The sequence below is a fragment of the Entelurus aequoreus genome, linkage group LG13 (assembly GCF_033978785.1).
Source record: "Entelurus aequoreus isolate RoL-2023_Sb linkage group LG13, RoL_Eaeq_v1.1, whole genome shotgun sequence".
Classification (NCBI taxonomy): Eukaryota; Metazoa; Chordata; class Actinopteri; order Syngnathiformes; family Syngnathidae; genus Entelurus; species Entelurus aequoreus.
In genome coordinates this window covers 4,508,669-4,530,727 of record NC_084743.1, presented here as the reverse complement: position 1 = coordinate 4,530,727, position 22,059 = coordinate 4,508,669, and the positions used below count along the sequence as shown (strand labels likewise).

Here is a 22,059-nt window from a genome sequence, read left to right as displayed (position 1 = left end):
TCTTGCAGCACCACATTTTTATACACAAAATGTTTCTTACACGGAATCCTTTTACACACACTTTTATACACTGAATTTTTTTTACACTAAATGTTTTACACGGAATTTTTTAAACAATTTTTTACACTGAAGTTTTCTGCATCAATTTTTTAGAAACTGATTTTTCCCACTGAATTTTTAACACTAAATTTTTATAAACTGAATTTTTTACACTGACATTTTTAACACTAAATGTTCATACACTGATTTTTTTTTTGCACCAATTTTTTATACACTAAATGTTTTTACATTGAATTTGTTTACCCTGAATTTTTTACACTGAATTTCTTATACACTGAACTTTTGTACAATACATTTTTTTACACCTAATTTTTCCACTCTGAATTTTTTAAACAGTGATTTTTTTTTATTCAGTAAATGTTTTTACACTACATTTTCATGCACTGAATTTTTCTGCACCAATTTTTTATACACTAAATGTTTTTACATTGAATTTGTTTATCCTGATTTTTTTACACTGAATTTCTCTGCTTTGAATTTTTTTATACACTGCATTTTTGTACATTGAATTTCTTACACACTGATTTTTTGTACTGAATTTTTTTTACACTAAATGTTTTACACGGAATTTTTTAAACAATTTTTTACGCTGAAGTTTTCTACACCAATATTTTAGAAACTGATTTTTCCCACTGAATTTTTTATAAACTGAATTTTTTTACACTGACATTTTTAACACTAAATGTTCATACACTGATTTTTTTTGCACCAATTTTTTATACACTAAATGTTTTTACATTGAATTTGTTTACCCTGGATTTTTTACACTGAATTTCTTATACACTGAACTTTTGTACAATACATTTTTTTACACCTAATTTTACCAATCTGAATTTTTTAAACAGTGATTTTTTTTTTATTCAGTAAATGTTTTTACACTACATTTTCATGCACTGAATTTTTCTGCACCAAGTTTTTTACACTAAATGTTTTTACGCTGAATTTGTTCACCCTGATTTTTTTACACTGAATTTCTATGCTTTGAATTTTTTTATACACTGCATTTTTGTACAATGAATTTCTTACACACTGATTTTTTGTAGTGAATTTTTTTTACACTAAATGTTTTACCCAGAATTTTTTAAACAATTTTTTACGCTGAAGTTTTCTACACCAATATTTTAGAAACTGATTTTTCCCACTGAATTTTTTTAACACTAAATGTTCATACACTGATTTTTTTGCACCAATTTTTTATACACTAAATGTTTTTACACTGAATTTGTTTACCCTGAATTTTTTACACTGAATTTCTTATACACTGAACTTTTGTACAATACATTTTTTTACACCTAATTTTACCAATCTGAATTTTTTAAACAGTGATTTTTTTTTTCTTCAGTAAATGTTTTTACACTACATTTTCATGCACGGAATTTTTCTGCACCAAGTTTTTTACACTAAATGTTTTTACACTGAATTTGTTTACCCTGATTTTTTTACACTGAATTTCTCTGCTTTGAATGTTTTTATACACGGCATTTTTGTACATTGAATTTCTTACACACTGATTTTTTGTACTGAATTTTTTTTTACACTAAATGTTTTACCCAGAATTTTTTAAACAATTTTTTACGCTGAAGTTTTCTACACCAATATTTTAGAAACTGATTTTTCCCACTGAATTTTTTCAACACTAAATTTTTATAAACTGAATTTTTTACACTGACATTTTTAACACTAAATGTTCATACACTGATTTTTTTTGGACCAATTTTTTATACACTAAATGTTTTTACATTGAATTTGTTTACCCTGGATTTTTTACACTGAATTTCTTATACACTGAACTTTTGAACAATTAATTTTTTTACACCTAATTTTTCCACACTGAATTTTTTAAACAGTGATTTTTTTTTTTTTGTTCAGTAAATGTTTTTACACTACATTTTCATGCACGGAATTTTTCTGCACCAAGTTTTTTTACACTAAATGTTTTTACACTGAATTTGTTCACCCTGATTTTTTTACACTGAATTTCTCTGCTTTGAATTTTTTCATACACTGCATTTTTGTACATTGAATTTCTTACACACTGATTTTTTGTACTGAATTTTTTTTACACTAAATGTTTTACCCAGAATTTTTTAAACAATTTTTTACGCTGAAGTTTTCTGCATCAATTTTTTAGAAACTGATTTTTAACACTGAATTTTTTTAACACTAAATTTTTATAAACTGAATTTTTTACACTGACATTTTTAACACTAAATGTTCATACACTGATTTTTTTTTGGACCAATTTTTTATACACTAAATGTTTTTACATTGAATTTGTTTACCCTGGTTTTTTTACACTGAATTTCTTATACACTGAACTTTTGAACAATTAATTTTTTTACACCTAATTTTTCCACTCTGAATTTTTTAAACAGTGATTTTTTTTTATTCAGTAAATGTTTTTACACTACATTTTCATGCACTGAATTTTTCTGCACCAAGTTTTTTACACTAAATGTTTTTACACTGAATTTGTTCACCCTGATTTTTTTACACTGAATTTCTCTGCTTTGAATTTTTTCATACACTGCATTTTTGTACATTGAATTTCTTACACACTGATTTTTCGTACTGAATTTTTTTTACACTAAATGTTTTACACGGAATTTTTTAAACAATTTTTTACACTGAAGTTTTCTGCATCAATATTTTAGAAACTGATTTTTTTAACACTAAATTTTTATAAACTGAATTTTTTACACTGACATTTTTAACACTAAATGTTTATACACTGATTTTTTTGCACCAATTTTTTATACACTAAATGTTTTTACATTGAATTTGTTTACCCTGAATTTTTTACACTGAATTTCTTATACACTGAACTTTTGTACAATACATTTTTTTACACTTAATTTTTCCACTCTGAATTTTTAAACAGTGATTTTTTTAAATTCAGTAATGTTTTTACACTACATTTTCATGCACTGAATTTTTCTGCACCAAGTTTTTTACACTAAATGTTTTTACACTGAATTTGTTCACCCTGATTTTTTTACACTGAATTTCTCTGCTTTGAATGTTTTTATACACGGCATTTTTGTACATTGAATTTCTTACACACTGATTTTTTGTACTGAATTTTTTTTTACACTAAATGTTTTACCCAGAATTTTTTAAACAATTTTTTACGCTGAAGTTTTCTGCATCAATTTTTTAGAAACGGATTTTTCCCACTGAATTTTTAACACTAAATTTTTATAAACTTAATTTTTTACACTGACATTTTTAACACTAAATGTTCATGCACTGATTTTTTTTGCACCAATTTTTTATACACTAAATGTTTTTACACTGAATTTGTTTACCCTGGATTTTTTACACTGAATTTCTTATACACTGAACTTTTGAACAATTAATTTTTTTACACCTAATTTTTCCACACTGAATTTTTTAAACAGTGATTTATTTATTTTTTATTCAGTAAATGTTTTTACACTACATTTTCATGCACGGAATTTTTCTGCACCAAGTTTTTTTTTTACACTAAATGTATTTACACTGAATTTGTTCACCCTGATTTTTTTACACTGAATTTCTCTGCTTTGAATTTTTTTATACACTGAATTTTGGTACATTGAATTTCTTACACACTGATTTTTTGTACTGAATTTTTTTTACACTAAATTTGTATCCACTAAATGTTTTTCACACTGAATTTGTTCCCCCTCAATATTTTACACTGAATTTCTCTGCCTTGATTCTTTTTATACACTGAATTTGTGTACACTGAATTACTTATACACTGAATTTTTTTGCACCACGTTTCCACTTTTAATTTTTTATACACTGAATTTTTGTATAATGAATTTTTTTCCACCATGAATTTGTTTTAAAAAACAGTTTTTTTTATACAGTAAATGTTTTTACACTCAATTTTCCTACACTGAATTTTTCTGCACCAAGTTTTTTACAGTAAATATTTTACACTGAAATTGTTCACCCTGGATTTTTTACACTGAATTTCTCTGCACCAACTTTTTCTGCTTTTAATTTTTTTATACGCTGAATTTTTGTACAATGACATTTCTTATACACTGGATTTTTATACACTAAATTTTTTTTTACACTGAATTTGTTTACCCTTATTTTTTCTGCACCAAATTGTTCCACTTTGATTTTTTTTATACACTGCATTTTTGTACATTGAATTTCTTACACAATGATTTTTTGTACTGAATTTTTTTTACACTAAATTTCTATCCACTAAATGTTTTTCACACTGAATTTGTTCCCCCTCAATATTTTACACTGAATTTCTCTGCCTTGATTCTTTTTATACACTGAATTTGTGTACACTGAATTACTTATACACTGAATTTTTTTGCACCGTATGTTTCCACTTTGAATTTTTTATACACTGAATTTTTTGTATAATGAATTTTTTTCCACCCTGAATTTGTTTTAAAAACAGTTTTTTTTTATACAGTAAATGTTTTTACACTCAATTTTCATACACTGAATTTTTCTGCACCAAGTTGTTTACAGTAAATATTTTACACTGAAATTGTTCACCCTGGATTTTTTTACACTGAATTTCTCTGCACCAACTTTTTCTGCTTTTAATTGTTTTATACACTGAATTTTTGTACAATGAAATTTCTTGTACACTGGATTTTTATACACTAAATATTTTTTTACACTGAATTTGTTTACCCTTATTTTTTCTGCACCAAATTTTTCCACTTTGATTTTTTTTATACACTGCATTTTTGTACATGGAATTTCTTACACACTGATTTTTTGTACTGATTTTTTTTTACACTAAATTTGTATCCACTAAATGTTTTTCACACTGAATTTGCTCCCCCTGAATATTTTACACTGAATTTCTCTGCCTTGATTCTTTTTATACACTGAATTTTTGTACACTGAATTACTTATACACTGAATTTTTTTGCACCGTATGTTTCCACTTTGAATTTTTTATACACTGAATTTTTTGTATAATGAATTTTTTTCCACCCTGAATTTGTTTTAAAAACAGTTTTTTTTAATACAGTAAATGTTTTTACACTCAATTTTCATACACTGAATTTTTCTGCACCAAGTTGTTTACAGTAAATATTTTACACTGAAATTGTTCACCCTGGATTTTTTTACACTGAATTTCTCTGCACCAACTTTTTCTGCTTTTAATTTTTTTATACGCTGAATTTTTGTACAATGAAATTTCTTATACACTAGATTTTTATACACTAAATATTTTTTTACACTGAATTTGTTTACCCTTATTTTTTCTGCACCGAATTTTTCCACTTTGATTTTTTTATACAATGAATTTTTGTCCAATTAATTTTTTTTACACCCTAGATTTTTTAAACAGTGATTTTTTTATACCATAAATATTTTTACACTGAATTTTTTTCCACTGAATTACTTATACACTGAATTTTTTTGCACCACGTTTCCACTCTTAATTTTTTATACACTGAATTTTTGTATAATTAATTTTTTTCCACCCTGAATTTTTTTTAAAAACTGTTTTTTTTATACAGTAAATGTTTTTACACTCAATTTTCATACACTGAATTTTTCTGCACCAAGTTTTTTACAGTAAATATTTTACACTGAAATTGTTCACCCTGGATTTTTTTACACTGAATTTCTCTGCACCAACTTTTTCTGCTTTTAATTTTTTTATACACTGAATTTTTGTACAATGACATTTCTTATGCACTGGATTTTTAGACACTAAATATTTTTTTACACTGAATTTGTTTACCCTTATTTTTTCTGCACCGAATTTTTTCACTTAGATTTTTTTATACAATGAATTTTTGTCCAATTATTTTTTTTTACACCCTAGATTTTTTAAACAGTGATTTTTTATACCATAAATATTTTTACACTAAATGTTTATACACTGAATTTTTTTCCACTGAATTCCTTATACACTGAATTTTTTTTACACAAATTGTTTTATACACTACATTTTATTACACTGAATTTGGGTTTTTTTTACACTGAAATTTTCTGCAACAATTTTTTTTACCCTAAATTTCTTTATACAGTAATTTTTTTCACCCTGAATTAAAAACAAATATTTTACCAAATACATTTTTAGACACGAATTTTGCTCACATAGACAATAAATTGTATGTAGTATAAGTATTTACAGTACACAATAATATCAACAGTGACAGTTTGCCCGGGATCATGATTCGACTCCCTGTCGATAATTTGATTGATTAAAACGAGTTTATAGTTCGACAGTCTTACAGAAACACGGTGTAAACTTCATAACTCGACTTTAATGGCCATTGTAGGACCAAAAAGTGCCATTATGTTGAGCTAACTGTCCCCTCCGAGCAATTAGCGCCTAAATGTTGGCGTCCATATTGGCTCCACACTCACCTGCGATGAAGCCCAGGAAAAAGAGAGCTGCCACGGCCACAAACAACCACAAACATCGGACTAATCTCCCACTTCGTTTCGACATGTTGGCTCGGAGGACAATAGAAGGATAATTGTTCGCTCTGTTCCGGTTAGTTGTTGACAAGACAGAGAAGTAAACACACACGGCGTGTGGTATGTCTTCCAACTGCCAGTAGTAGTGCAGATGGGACGTTCAAGAACGAACTGAGCCTTTTGAGCAGCTCCGAGAACCGACTCCCACTTTGGAGTTGTTCGTTTGGGAGCCGGTTTTTACGCCCATGCAAGTACAGCGTTGGCGATTGTCCACCCAATTGATTGATTGATTGAAACTTGTATTAGTAGATTGCATAAGTTTTTCAACTTGTTTAAGTCGGGGTCCACGTTGATCAATTCACTGTACTGATATATTGTGTTATTCTGTGTTATGTCTGCCGTGCCTCTGCTGCCATCTACTGGCTAGAGATGGGACTTATGTCTCTTAGAAAGAGCGGTTCAAACACCTGGCTCTTTATTACAGTTCTTATGGTTCTTTTTTTTTTATCAAGGAAACAATCAGTGGTAGATCTTATAAAATAATAAGTAGATTAAAATAATATAGTTTTAGCGAAAACTACTGTATTCTGAAATATTGGCTATAATTTAGTTTTCATTGCAAACATTCCACAAGGTGGTGCCACTTCACCATGCTTTGACAGTGACGTCACTATCATGAACTGGCCCTCGCCTAAAAAACTTTGCAGCAAAAGAGCATTTGAGCAATACTGTGGAGAAAAAATAAAATAATAGGTAGAAAAATAAAACGTAATCATGGATATAAAAAATGAATGAGGATTAGGACATAATAAAAATGTGAATACACGTGTGTACACTTCAACACGTTACACATTTGAAAAATGAATCAGAAAAGGGATTGATTTGATTTGAATTTATTATCGTTTTTTGAGAAATGACACATTGAAAAAATAAATATATAAATGTATATATATTTATATATATATATTTGTATGTATTTATTAACGATAATAAATTCAAATCAATGTTGTTAACCATTAACCATTAACCTAATTAAGGGTCTCCAATTACCTCACATCAAATATTCCACACTTTGAAAAATTTTTTTGGGGGGGGGTGGGAGATATATTGTGTATTTCACTATTTTGTGTAATTTCAATAAAAAACGTATTATTTTTATTTTATTTATTTATTTTTTTACAAAAAGAACACAAAACATACAAAAATAAAAAAATGTATATCTACTGTTAGATTTGAAGTTGATAGAGTTTAAAGCATTGAAACTAAAAAAAATAAAATAAAATAAAAAAAATACATACATTTTAACGATTTTCTGAGTGGGGCCCTTTTGTATCACGAACCATCTTAGTGGGATTAAAAAAAAAGTTTAGAAAAAAATAAATATATATAATAATATATGATTTATTTTCACAATTTTTATGACAGAGACCCTTTATATATATATATATATATATATATATATATATATATATATATATATATATATATATATATATATATATATATATATATATATATATATATATATATATATATAGTTATAAAGTATATTTACACAATATATCAGTACAGTATAGTTATACAGTATATTTACACAATATATCAGTACAATATTTTTACACGATATATCAGTACAGTATATTTACACAATATATCAGTACAGTATATTTACACGATATATCAGTACATTATATTTACACAGTATATCAGTACAGTATATTTACACAGTATATCAGTACAGTATATTTACACAATATATCAGTACAGTATATTTACACAGTATATCAGTACATTATATTTACACAATATATCAGTACAGTATATTTACACAGTATATCAGTACATTATATTTACACACTATATCAGTACAGTATATTTACACAGTATATCAGTACATTATATTTACACAGTATATCAGTACAGTATATTTACACAGTATATCAGTACATTATATTTACACAGTATATCAGTACAGTATATTAACACAATATATCAGTACAGTATATTTACACAATATATCAGTACAGTATATTTACACAGTATATCAGTACAGTATATTTACACAATATATCAGTACAGTATATTTACACAGTATATCAGTACAGTATATTAACACAATATATCAGTACAACATATTTACACAGTATATCAGTACAGTATATTTACACACTATATCAGTACAGTATATTTACACAGTATATCAGTACAGTATATTAACACAATATATGAGTACAGTATATTCCCACAATATATCAGTACAGTATATTTACACACTATATCAGTACAGTATATTTACACAATATATCAGTACATTATAATTACACAATATATCAGTACAATATATCTACACAGTACATCAGTACAGTATAGTTATACAGTATATCAGTACAGTATAAATATACAGTATATCAGTACAGTATATTTACACAATATATCAGTACAGTATATTTACACAGTATATCAGTACAGTATATTTACACAATATATCAGTACAGTATATTTACACAGTATATCAGTACAGTATATTTACACAATATATCAGTACAGTATATTTACACAGTATATCAGTACAGTATATTTACACAGTATATCAGTACAATATATTTACACAGTATATCAGTACAGTATATTTACACAATATATCAGTACAATATATTTACACAGTATATCAGTACAGTATATTTACACAATATATCAGTACAATATATTTACACAGTATATCAGTACAGTATATTTACACAATATATCAGTACAGTATATTTACACAATATATCAGTACAATATATTTACACAATATAATACATCAAAGTATTGTAGCAGATAGATTTCCCACTGGAGGGCACCCTCTAGTGGCCAGTTTATGTACGTGCATGTATATATATATATATGACGTCTTACGTCGGTGTTTTACTTTTGAATTCCTCTTTCTGACAAAACGTCATTCTTCATCGACGCTTGGAAAGAATAAAAAAAAATGTTTTCACGCGTAAGTGTGAAGATTTGAAGGCAGGACCTCTGTCTCTCTCTCTCTCTCTCTCTCTCTCTCTCTCTCTCTCTCTCTCTCTCTCTCTCTCCCTCTCTCTCTCTCTCCCTCTCTCTCCCCCCCTGCCTGCCTGCCTGTGTGTGTGTGTGTGTAAAATGTGTAGAAGTCAAAGAAGTTGCGGGAAGTGTGGACGCTGGTCTCCTGTCAGCCGAGGCCACAAGCAGGCAGTCAATGATGGTGTCAGCACGCAGCTGGCTCGCCAATGAAGGAGGGAAACATTTTGTACTGGTAAGTTGAAATGGTCATCTCCTGCAGTTGGAATGTAAACAAACATGGCCGCTTGGTATGGCGACTGAAATGTATGTATGTTGTGTAGTCTCTCACTTTGTGTGTGTGTGTGTGTGTGTGTGTGTGTGTGTGTGTGTGTGTGTGTGTGTGTGTGTGTGTGTGTGTGTGTGTGTGTGTGTGTGTGTGTGTGTAGGTGCTGTGGTTGGGCGCCAACACCTGGCTGTTTGTCAAAACCTTCCTGCTGTACTCCTGTGGACGGCAGTATCACTACCTCTACAAGATGCTGGGGGTACACACACACACACACACACACACACACACACACACACACACACACACACACACACACACACACACACACACACACACACACACACACACACACTTAGGTCAGATGTTGCCACTAAATCAAATTTGGTCAGCTGCATGTGAGAATGACATTAATACCTCAGTGTCTAATGTTGGATCCACATTGTTGGTTGGGAAATGACAAATTTCAACGGTCAAATCAACTTTAGAACCCGACGTTGATAAAATGTTGTCAAAAAGTATGTTGTTTCAACGTTGTATTTGTGTTGGAGAATATTGGTTGGGAAATTACCAAATTTCAATGGTCAAATCAACTTTAGAACCCAACGTTGATAAAATGTTGTCAAAAAGTATGTTGTTTCAATGTTATGTTTGAGTTTTAGAATATTGTTTGGGAAATGACCACATTTCAATGGTCAAATCAACATCAGAATCCAACATTGATTAAACGTTGTCAAAAAGTATGTTGTTTCAACGTTGTATTTGTGTTGTAGAATATTGGTTGGGAAATGACCAAATTTCAATGGTCAAATCAACGTCAGAATCCAACATTGATTAAACATACAACGTTTCAACGTTGTATTTGTAGAATATTGGTTGGGAAACGACCAAACTTCAATGGTCTAATCAACGTCAGAACCCAACATTGATTAAACGTCAAAAAGTATGTTGTTTTAACGTTGTATTTGTGTTGAAGAATATTGGTTGGGAAATGACCAAATTTCAATGGTCAATTAACGTCAGAATTCAACATTGATTAAACGTTGTCAAAAAGTATGTTTTTTCGACGTTATATTTGTGTCGTGGAATATCGGTTGGGAAATGACCAAATTTCAATGGTCAATCAACGTCAGAACCCAACATTGATTAAACGTCGTCAAAAAGCATGTTGTTTCAACGTTGTATTTGTGTTGGAGAATATTGGTTGGGAAATGACCAAATTTCAATGGTCAATCAACGTCAGAACCCAACATTGATTAAACATAGTCAAAAAGTATGTTGTTTCAACGTTGTATTTGTGTTGTAGAATATTGGTTGGGAAATGACCGAATTTCAATGGTCAAATAAACGTCAGAATCCAACATTGATTAAACGTCGTCAAAAAGTATGTTGTTTCAACGTTGTATTTGTGTTGTAGAATATTGGTTGGGAAAAGACCAAATTTCAATGGTCAAATCAACTTTAGAACCCAACATTGATTAAACATAGTCAAAAAGTATGTTGTTTCAACGTTGTATTTATAGAATATTGGTTGGGAAACGACCAAACTTCAATGGTCTAATCAACGTCAGAACCCAACATTGATTAAACGTCAAAAAGTATGTTGTTTTAACGTTGTATTTGTGTTGTAGAATATTGGTTGGGAAAAGACCAAATTTCAATGGTCTAATCAACGTCAGAACCCAACATTGATTAAACGTCAAAAAGTATGTTGTTTTAACGTTGTATTTGTGTTGTAGAATATTGGTTGGGAAAAGACCAAATTTCAATGGTCAAATCAACTTTAGAACCCGACATTGATTAAACATAGTCAAAAAGTATGTTGTTTCAACGTTGTATTTGTAGAATATTGGTTGGGAAATGACCAAACTTCAATGGTCTAATCAACGTCAGAACCCAACATTGATTAAACGTCAAAAAGTATGTTGTTTTAACGTTGTATTTGTGTTGAAGAATATTGGTTGGGAAATGACCAAATTTCAATGGACAATCAACGTCAGAATCCAACATTGATTACACATCAAAAAGTATGTTGTTTCAACGTTGTATTTGTGTTGTAGAATATTGGTTGGCAAATGACCAAATTTCAATGGTCAATCAACGTCAGAATCCAACATTGATTACACATCAAAAAGTATGTTGTTTCAACGTTGTATTTGAGTTTTAGAATATTGGTTGGGAAATGACCAAATTTCAATGGTCAAATAAATGTCAGAATCCAACATTGATTAAACGTTGTCAAAAAGTATGTTGTTTCAACGTTGTATTTGTGTTGTAGAATATTGGTTGGGAAAAGACCAAATTTCAATGGTCAAATCAACGTCAGAACCCGACATTGATTAAACGTTGTCAAAAAGTATGTTGTTTCAATGTTATGTTTGAGTTTTAGAATATTGGTTGGGAAATTACCAAATTTCAATGGTCAATCAACGTCAGAATCCAACATTGATTACACATCAAAAAGTATGTTGTTTCAACGTTGTATTTGTGTTGTAGAATATTGTTTGGGTAATGACCAAATTTCAATGGTCAATCAACGTCAGAACCTGACATTGAATAAACATTGTCAGAAAGCATGTTGTTTCAACGTTGTATTTGTGTTGTAGAATATACATTGGAAAATTACCAAAATTCAATGTTTAAATTAACATCAGAACCCACCATAAAATGTCTATTAATAGGTGCCAATTTGGGGTCCTTATACACACACCGTAATAACACCGTACGTTGAAGCACAGTACGTCTGACTATGGTAACCGTAAAGCTCCGACAATCCATCAAGCGGTGCGGCTTCCTAGCTTACCAAAGTCGTACTAAAACATTTTGACCGATTTTTGAGCCCCGTGTGTAATGTTCTATATTCTCAATGAAACACTTTAAAGTTCTGGTGTTGCTTGCTTACGGGTACTTGCGAGTGTCATTTATTGAACAGGCATCAATACACCATGTACCACAACTAGGATAAGCACTTACCAGAGTTAATACACATATAAGGTGCGCTTAGGTTACTACTGTCCATTTTTGAGAAAATATTGTTGATGTAGATGATCATATATGGTTGCTGTAGAATGATCTATATCCACTGTACAGATTTACTTAAGAAAAGAGAAGTGTTGGATACTTTTCTTGTTGCCTTATTTGGACTTTATTAAATATTTGGGGAGAATTGAATAAAAAAAACAACAGTTTTCTTTTAAGTAATATAGAAATTTGTCAGAGCTCTTTATCTATTTAATGGAGGAATGTAGTTAATCATAGAATTGGCACCCAAAGTATTGATTTTGAATTGAGAATGGGTTCTGAATTGAATCATTACCCTCAAGAATCGAATCGTGTGGTGCCCAAAGTTTCACCCGAGATCTACAAAGTGGAGAGGTTCCACTCCAGGCACCTTTTTCTTTGAAATGTTTTGTGATAAAGGCGATGGCTGTTTACGACCCCCCTCCCTTAGAAACAGCTGTTGCTATGTAATCAAGGAAAGTCCAAATAAAAGAGGAGGCGTACAATCTTTCGTCAGAGCGTGGGACGACACGCGTTTCTCCTCAATTGAGCTAAATTTAATTCGGTCTCTGTTTGATTCCTTGCTTCTTGTCTTGTTTAATAGATGTCATCAGTGTTTGAACCTGACAAGAGAAGTGTTGGATACTTTTCTTGTTGCCTTATTTGGACTTTATTAAATATTTGGGGAGAATTGAATAAAAAAAAAAAAACAGTTTTCTTTTAAGTAATATAGAAATTTGTCAGAGCTCTTTATCTATTTAATGAAGGAATGTAGTTAATCATAGAACTGGCACCCAAAGTATTGATTTTGAATTGAGAATCGGTTCTGAATTAAATCATTACCCTCAAGAATCGAATCGTGTGGTGCCCAAAGTTTCACCCGAGATCTACAAAGTGGAGAGGTTCCACTCCAGGCACCTTTTCTTTGAAATGTTTTGTGATAAAGGCGATGGCTGTTTACGACCCCCCTCCCTTAGAAACAGCTGTTGCTATGTAATCAAGGAAAGTCCAAATAAAAGAGGAGGCGTACAATCTTTCGTCAGAGCGTGGGACGACACTGTGCAAGGGTACAGTGTCTACGCGTTTCTCCTCAATTGAGCTAAATTTAATTCGGTCTCTGTTTGATTCCTTGCTTCTTGTCTTGTTTAATAGATGTCATCAGTGTTTGAACCTGACAAGAGAAGTGTTGGATACTTTTCTTGTTGCCTTATTTGGACTTTATTAAATATTTGGGGAGAATTGAATAAAAAAAAAAACAGTTTTCTTTTAAGTAATATAGAAATTTGTCAGAGCTCTTTATCTATTTAATGGAGGAATGTAGTTAATCATAGAATTGGCACCCAAAGTATTGATTTTGAATTGAGAATGGGTTCTGAATTGAATCATTACCCTCAAGAATCGAATCGTGTGGTGCCCAAAGTTTCACCCGAGATCTACAAAGTGGAGAGGTTCCACTCCAGGCACCTTTTTCTTTGAAATGTTTTGTGATAAAGGCGATGGCTGTTTACGACCCCCCTCCCTTAGAAACAGCTGTTGCTATGTAATGAGGGAAAGTCCAAATAAAAGAGGAGGCGTACAATCTTTCGTCAGAGCGTGGGACGACACTGTGCAAGGGTGCAGTGTCTACGCGTTTCTCCTCAATTGAGCTAAATTTAATTCGGTCTCTGTTTGATTCCTTGCTTCTTGTCTTGTTTAATAAATGTCATCAGTGTTTGAACCTGACAAGAGAAGTGTTCGATACTTTTCTTGTTGCCTTATTTGGACTTTATTAAATATTTGGGGAGAATTGAATTAAAAAAAAAACAGTTTTCTTTTAAGTAATATATAAATTTGTCAGAGCTCTTTATCTATTTAATGGAGGAATGTAGTTAATCATAGAATTGGCACCCAAAGTATTGATTTTGAATTGAGAATCGGTTCTGAATTGAATCATTACCCTCAAGAATCGAATCGTGTGGTGCCCAAAGTTTCACCCGAGATCTACAAAGTGGAGAGGTTCCACTCCAGGCACCTTTTTCTTTGAAATGTTTTGTGATAAAGGCGATGGCTGTTTACGACCCCCCTCCCTTAGAAACAGCTGTTGCTATGTAATCAAGGAAAGTCCAAATAAAAGAGGAGGCGTACAATCTTTCGTCAGAGCGTGGGACGACACGCGTTTCTCCTCAATTGAGCTAAATTTAATTCGGTCTCTGTTTGATTCCTTGCTTCTTGTCTTGTTTAATAAATGTCATCAGTGTTTGAACCTGACAAGAGAAGTGTTGGATACTTTTCTTGTTGCCTTATTTGGACTTTATTAAATATTTGGGGAGAATTGAAAAAAAAAAAAAAAGTTTTCTTTTAAGTAATATAGAAATTTGTCAGAGCTCTTTATCTATTTAATGGAGGAATGTAGTTAATCATAGAACTGGCACCCAAAGTATTGATTTTGATTCGACAATCGGTTCTGAATTGAATCATTACCCGCAGTAATCGAATCGTGTGGTGCCCAAAGTTTCCCAGCCCGAGTACCCACCCCAAGCGGTGACGTCATCGTTCTCCAAAAGTAGTGGTTCCCTTGACCGCCTGACAACAACGATGTCAGATTTTGCCCTTTGTTTAAAAACACCTTTCTCGGGAAGCCAGAACGATCCAAGACTTGACCTAAAAACCTAAAGTCCCCTCGGACTTTTGTGTCCAGAGACACGCAGACTTCCCGGCTGACGTGAGCGCGGTCACAAGTTCATGGCGTTTGTATCGGGAGTCGTTTCAAAGGCAAAATCCGATCCGCATTTCCTCCTCCTTTCCTTCAAAGACATTTCATTGAACGGTATCGTTTCAGTCAGGAAAACATCGTATGGGACTTAAAAAGAAAAAAGAAGGGTCTACCTGTTGTTTGATATAAAAACAGTATTATGTTCAAACTGTCGGATTTTTATGAAAAAAAAAGATAAAGGTTGGAAAACAAGAAGTGGGCTTTTTCATGTGCAGCGTGACCGCTGAGGAGCATGGGGGAGAGAACAAGCGTGGGCACGCCAACGCTTTTTCACTCCATGCCTTGTCAGAGGGCTTAAGTCTGTGCGTGTGTGTGTGTGTTCTTGTATTTCCGCCCTTCTTGAGACATGAAGAAGGAAAAGTATCTTCCATATGAGGAGGTGTGAAGAAGTGATGACATAAATCAATAACATTGCATCTAATAGACAATGTCTCATTTGTGGTGACATCTATCAAAATGAGTGTGGTCCCAAAAAGGAGGCATTTTTCACATTGACTGTGTGTCGCTTTTAAAAGTGCTCCCCCTCTGGTCAACATATGAAATAACAAGTGTGTGTAATCCAATCCAATCCAATCCACTTTATTTATATAGCACATTTACACAACAAGAATGTTTCCAAAGTGCTGCACAGCCATGTTAAAACCAATATTAAAAACGATATTAAAAATAATATTCAAAACAATATTATGCTACACCAATGACTGTGTAAGAAATTGAAATGCGCCCCCTTTGGTCAAAATTAATTAAAAAAATTAAACATGTATATAGAGACATGCTGTAATAACTTGAAGTAAATAATGAAGATTAAAAACCAATTACAAAAAAAATAAAAAAATTCTAAAAGCTTTCCTTTTTTGTATTTGCATAGTATGTATATATTATTAATGTTGTAAATACAAATCTTTATATATCTAGAAAGGCTGGTCCTAAAGAGGGAGGCATTTTTCGGAGGTCTCAAGAAGGTACCAAATACAGGAATGTGTGTGTGTGTCGCTTTTAAAAGTGCTCCCCCTCTGGTCAACATATGAAATAACAAGTGTGTGTAAGAAATTGAAATGCGAGCCCTTTGGCCAAAATAAAAAATAAATTATATAGAGACAAGTAAAAAGTATATAGAGAGAAGTAAATAATGAAGATTAAAAACCATCCATCCATCCATTTTCTACCGCTTGTCCCTTTTGGGGTCGCGGGGGGTGCTGGAGCCTATCTCAGCTGCATTTGGGCGGAAGGCAGGGTACACCCTGGACAAGTCGCCACCTCATCACAGGGCAGATTAAAAACCAATTAGGAACAAACATTTTAAAAAAAAGGTATTTGTTGGAGGTCTCAAGAAGGTAAAAAATACAAGAATGTGTGAGTGTGGTGTGTGTGTGTGTGTGTGTGTGTGTGTGTGTGTGTTCTTGTGTTTCCACACCACTGCCCTGGTCTGGTCCACCTGGGGGGCTCTAATGGTCTTATCTGGGGGGCTCTAATGGTCTTATCTGAGGGGCTCTAATGGTCTTATCTGGGGGGCTCTATAGGTCTTATCTGGGGGGCTCTAATGGTCTTATCTGGGGGGCTCTAATGGTCTTACCTGGGGGGCTCTAATGATCTTATCTGGGGCGGTTTCTAATGGTCTTATCTGGGGGATTTTTCTAATGGTCTTATCTGGGGGGGCTCTCATGGTCTTATCTGGGGGGTTTCTAATGGTCTTATCTGGGGGGCTCTAATGGTCTTATCTGGGGGGTTTCTAATGGTCTTATCTGGGGGGCTCTAATGGTCTTATCTGGGGGGTTTCTAATGGTCTTATCTGGGGGGCTCTAATGGTCTTATCTGGGGGGTTTCTAATGGTCTTATCTGGGGGGTTCTATTGGTCTTACTTGGGGGGCTCTAATGATCTTATCTGGGGGTCTCTAATTGTTTTATCTGGGGGGCTCTAATGGTTTTACCTGGGGGTTTCTAATCGGAGCAGACAGCACCAGCCGTGCGCTGCGAGGGCGCAGAGAAGGGCTTTACAAGGTTGCAGGCTGACTGGAAGCCAAAGAACATTCTGGCATTGAACAGTCCTAATTACCGAAGGGGTCTTGGTCCAGGTTCCACAGCCCACGTCCCTCGCGTGCCACTTGAGGTAAACTGCAGTGCACCGCTTTTCCCCAGGTCAGATGATCCACAAACTGACTTTACTATTTATTAAAGAACTGTTGTATTTAGAATCCATTGATGTCAATTGTGTGACAAAATGAAAACAGGAAGTAAACAAATGTGTCAATAAAAGAATTAGGATTAATAAACTTTGCTTCTTTTTACACCAAAATAGTGCTCGCAAAACAGTTCCAGCCTTGATAAATCACATTGCAAATAAGCAGGGGCGTCCATGGTAACGTTGCTTGGATGGCAACATATGTTGCTCCAAAACCTGTATGTACCTTTCAGCATTAACGGCGCCTTCACAGACCACTAATACACCCCCATACCATCACACATGCTGCCTTTTACACTTTGCATCTAGAACAATCCTGATGGTTCTTTTCCTCTTTGTTCTGACGTCCACACTTTCCAAAAACAATTTGAAATGTGGACTCGTCAGACCAGAGAACACTTTTCCACTTCGCATCAGTCCATCTTAGATGAGCTCAGGCCCACTGAAGCCGGCAACGTTTCTGGGTGTTGTTGATAAATGGCTTTGGCTTTGCATAGTAGAGTTTTAACTTGCACTTACAGATGTAGCGACCGACTGTAGTTACTGGCAGTGGGTTTCTGAAGTGTTCCTGAGCCCATGTGGTGATATCCTTTACACACTGATGTCGCTTTTTGATACAGTACCGCCTGAGGGATCGAAGGTCCGTAATATCATCGCTTATGTGCAGCGAATTCTCCAAATTCTCTGAACCTTTTGATGATATTACGGAGCGTAGATGGTGAAATCCCTAAATTCCTTGCAATAGCTTGTTGAGAAATGTTGTTCTTAAACTGTTCGACAATTTGTTCACGCTTTTTATTTTTATTTACGTTTTACACAACGTGCCAACTTCACTGGTTTTGGGGTTTGTATTATTAGTCCGGTATTAGTCTTAGCCCAATAATTATTAGTAAATGTTGTTATAAGCCAAAAATATAAATATCTTGAATATCACAGTAAACAATCCATTTGAAAAAATCTTGAATCGCCTCTCTTTGTCTCTGTGGGTGGAGGCGGGCCGCTATCCTCGTAATGTGTAATGTGTAAAAAGACCTGGGTCAACCCCAAAACCAAAAACCTATTTGGGCTATTTGGGCAGACAAAGCAACGTGAGCCCAGATGTCCCTGCCGAGCCGAACGTTTTCATACTCGAGCGGTTCCGATCAATGAAAACTGTAGGAGAAGAAGGCTATCAAAACACCCCGGAATAATTTCCAGGAAAATCTGGAATTCCCGGTAACGTGTGGTAATAAAAAGAAGAATAACAATAATAATAAGAAAGTGATGGGCGTAGAAGAAGGTAGGAACCTTTGAGTGACAGTGTGTGTTTCCTTGCAGCTGGGACTGTGCATCAGCAGAGCTTCTGCCTCCGTGCTGAACCTGAACTGCAGCCTGGTGCTGCTGCCCGTGTGCCGCTGCCTGCTCACCTGGCTCAGAGGGACTCACACGGTAGGAAGTTCACACCTTTGCCAACTCAGCTTTCTTCTCATGAAGGAAATAAATGAATAAAACAATTCAGAGCCGCACGTGCGGGGGCCGTTTTGATATTTTTAAACCTTCGGGGCTCCCCTCAAGTTGGGTCCCGAAGACCGGGAAGAGTCATAAAAATGTTAAAAGTAAGTCATATTTTTAAATTTATTTTTGTATTATTCAATGTTAAATCTCTGGATCAACTTCAGGTCGATCTGTTGATAGGAAGTCAAACATTTTTTAATACGTTTTTTATGACCTTTTTGTCAAAGAAAACCCTGTTTTTCATGACAAAAACACAAATGTGCAATCTGGAATATTTGCTGGGAAGTAATTGGAGCCTTGAATAGGTCAATAATTCATAAGAACATTGATTTTGATTCGTTATTATAATTTTTCGTTATATTTTTAAATAGGTCAATATTTCATAACAACATTGATTTTGATTCGTTATTATAATTTTTTGTTATTATTTTTAAATAGGTCAATATTTCATAACAACATTGATTTTTATTCGTTATTATATTTTTTTTCTGATTTTGGTTCATTATTATTTTTAAATAGGTCAATCATTCATAACAATATTGATTTTGATTCGTTATTATAATTTTTCGTTATTATTTTGAAATAGGTCAATCATTCATAACAACATTGATTTTGATTCGTTATTATAATTGTTCGTTATTATTTTTAAATAGGTCAATATTTCATGACAACATTGATTTTGATTCGTTATTATAATTTTTCGTTATTATTTTTAAATAGGTCAATCATTCATAACAACATTGATTTTGATTCGTTATTATAATTTTTCGTTATTATTTTTAAATAGGTCAATATTTCATAACAGCATTGATTTTGATTCGTTATTATATTTTTTTCTGATTTTGGTTCATTATTATTTTTAAATAGGTCAATATTTCATAACAACATTGATATTGATTCATTATTATAATTCTTTTTTCCTGATTTTGATTCATTATTATTTTTAAATATGTCAATAATCCATAACAACATTGATTTTGATTCGTTATTATAGTTTTCCATTATTATTTTTAAATAGGTCAATATTTCATATCAACATTGATTTTGATTCATAATTGTCTTCTTCTTCTGATTGTGATTAATTATTATTTTTAAATAGGTCAATAATTCATAACAACATTGATTTTGATTCGTTATTATTATTTCTTTTCTGATTTTGATTCATTATTATTTGTAAATAGGTCAATAATTCATAACATTGATTTTGATTCGTTATTATATTATTTTTTTTCTGATTTTGATTCATTATTATTTTTAAATAGGTCAATATTTCCGATTGTAGCTGAGATAGGCTCCAGCGCCCCCCGCGACCCCGAAGGGAATAAGCGGTAGAAAATGGATGGATGGATGGAATATTTCATTACAACATTGATTTTGATTCATTTTTTTTTTTTTCTGATTGTGATTAATTATTATTTTTAAATAGGTCAATAATTCATAACAACATTGTTTTTGATTCGTATTATAATTTTTTTTCTGATTTTGATTGATTATTATTTTTAAATAGGTCAATAATTCATAACAACATTGATTTTGATTTGTTACTATAATTTTTCATTATTATTTTTTAAATAAGTCAATATTTCATAACAACATTGATTTTGATTTGTTATTATAATTTTTCATTATTATTTTTAAATAGGTCAATATTTCATAACAACATTGATTTTGATTCGTTATTATATTTTTTTTCTGATTTTGGTTCATTATTATTTTTAAATAGGTCAATAATTCATAACAACATTGATTTTGATTCATTATTACATTTTATTTTCTGATTTCGATTCATTATTATTTTTAAATAGGTCAATAATTCATAGCAACATTGATTTTGATTCATTATAATATTTTTTTTTCTGATTTTGATTCATTATTCTTTTTAAATAGGTCAATATTTCATAACAACATTGATTTTGATTCATAATTTCCCCCCCCCCACCGATTGTGATTAATTATTATTTTTAAATAAGTCAATAATTCATAGTAACATTGATTTTGATTCACTATTATTTTTTTGAGCAACGACAGTTTAAAAAAAATCTCACTTAAATTCTTGGAGATCCAAAATGGCCACACTCATTAAAATTGTACTTTTTTTTTTACTTTCAACACTTAAATCCGTCAATTATATGTTTTTATTATTGTATGCTCTCCTTTGTTTTTTAAGTGGCAAACACACAAAATATGCAACATTTCAACATTTCCCCCCCAAAAAATATTTCAAAATGGAATATTTGATGAGAAGTAATTCATGACAACATTGATTTTGATGCATTATTATTTTTTGAGTAATGGCAATTTTAAAGTAAACATTTTTGTGTTTAGAGTCAACATTGCAACTTTTTCTCGTTCCATTTCACCTGTTTGCTCTTTGATTTGATTTTTTTCAAATAGTATTTTCAAGCCGTTCAAAAATGAGCGGCGGGCCACAAATGGCCCCCGGGCCTTCCTTTGGACACCCCTGGGCCAGAGCTAGCATAGCAGTGTGGTGCGTTCAGTGACACTCTGTCAACACGGCCGCTAAGGCTCTTGTTGACTGTGAATGGACCACTATCGTGTGTTAGTGACGTCTAAATGACGCCTCGGTGAGTGTGTGGCCCACTCACTAGCTGTACTGAAACTACACTGCCTGGTCCATGAACTGCTTGATGAGGAAGGCGTCACACGTTATTATTTCAAATAAAACATTTCAATTCATTGTTTTTCTGTCCTTCCACCTTCTCGCCAAGGTTTCAAGCAGAAAGACCAGGCGACTGCTGGACAAAAGCAAGACTTTCCACGTGGCCTGTGGGGTCGCCATCTGTATCTTCTCTGGTAACAACAACAACAACAACAACAACACACTCAGAAACATGCTAGCTT

The 22,059-nt window shown here is 32.4% G+C and overlaps 2 protein-coding genes across 5 annotated transcripts in view; one reads left to right on the top strand and one right to left on the bottom strand.

Annotated features, from left to right (window-relative positions):
- The window catches only part of naalad2 (N-acetylated alpha-linked acidic dipeptidase 2), a 182,560-nt gene that overhangs the window by 39,799 nt on the left and 120,702 nt on the right, over nucleotides 1-22,059 (bottom strand). For 2 of the 3 annotated variants that reach the window (XR_009828231.1, XM_062067266.1), the window contains exon 1: nucleotides 6,418-6,648. Coding sequence is in view for 2 of the 3 variants with exons in the window: in XM_062067266.1 (XP_061923250.1) it covers nucleotides 6,418-6,502 (85 nt within the window). In the remaining variant the exon portion in view is untranslated. Of the gene's footprint in view, nucleotides 1-6,417; nucleotides 6,649-22,059 lie in introns of those variants that run through there. The other variant, XM_062067267.1, reaches the window with a different exon arrangement.
- LOC133663073 (NADPH oxidase 4) overlaps nucleotides 9,572-22,059 on the top strand; it is a 73,439-nt gene continuing 60,951 nt past the window's right edge. Inside the window, exons 1-4 of one of the 2 annotated variants that reach the window (XR_009828230.1) lie at nucleotides 9,572-9,742; nucleotides 9,936-10,031; nucleotides 19,021-19,131; nucleotides 21,927-22,011. Coding sequence is in view for 1 of the 2 variants with exons in the window: in XM_062067264.1 (XP_061923248.1) it covers nucleotides 9,686-9,742; nucleotides 9,936-10,031; nucleotides 19,021-19,131; nucleotides 21,927-22,011 (349 nt within the window). In the remaining variant the exon portion in view is untranslated. The remainder of the gene's footprint in view (nucleotides 9,743-9,935; nucleotides 10,032-19,020; nucleotides 19,132-21,926; nucleotides 22,012-22,059) is intronic. The other variant, XM_062067264.1, reaches the window with a different exon arrangement.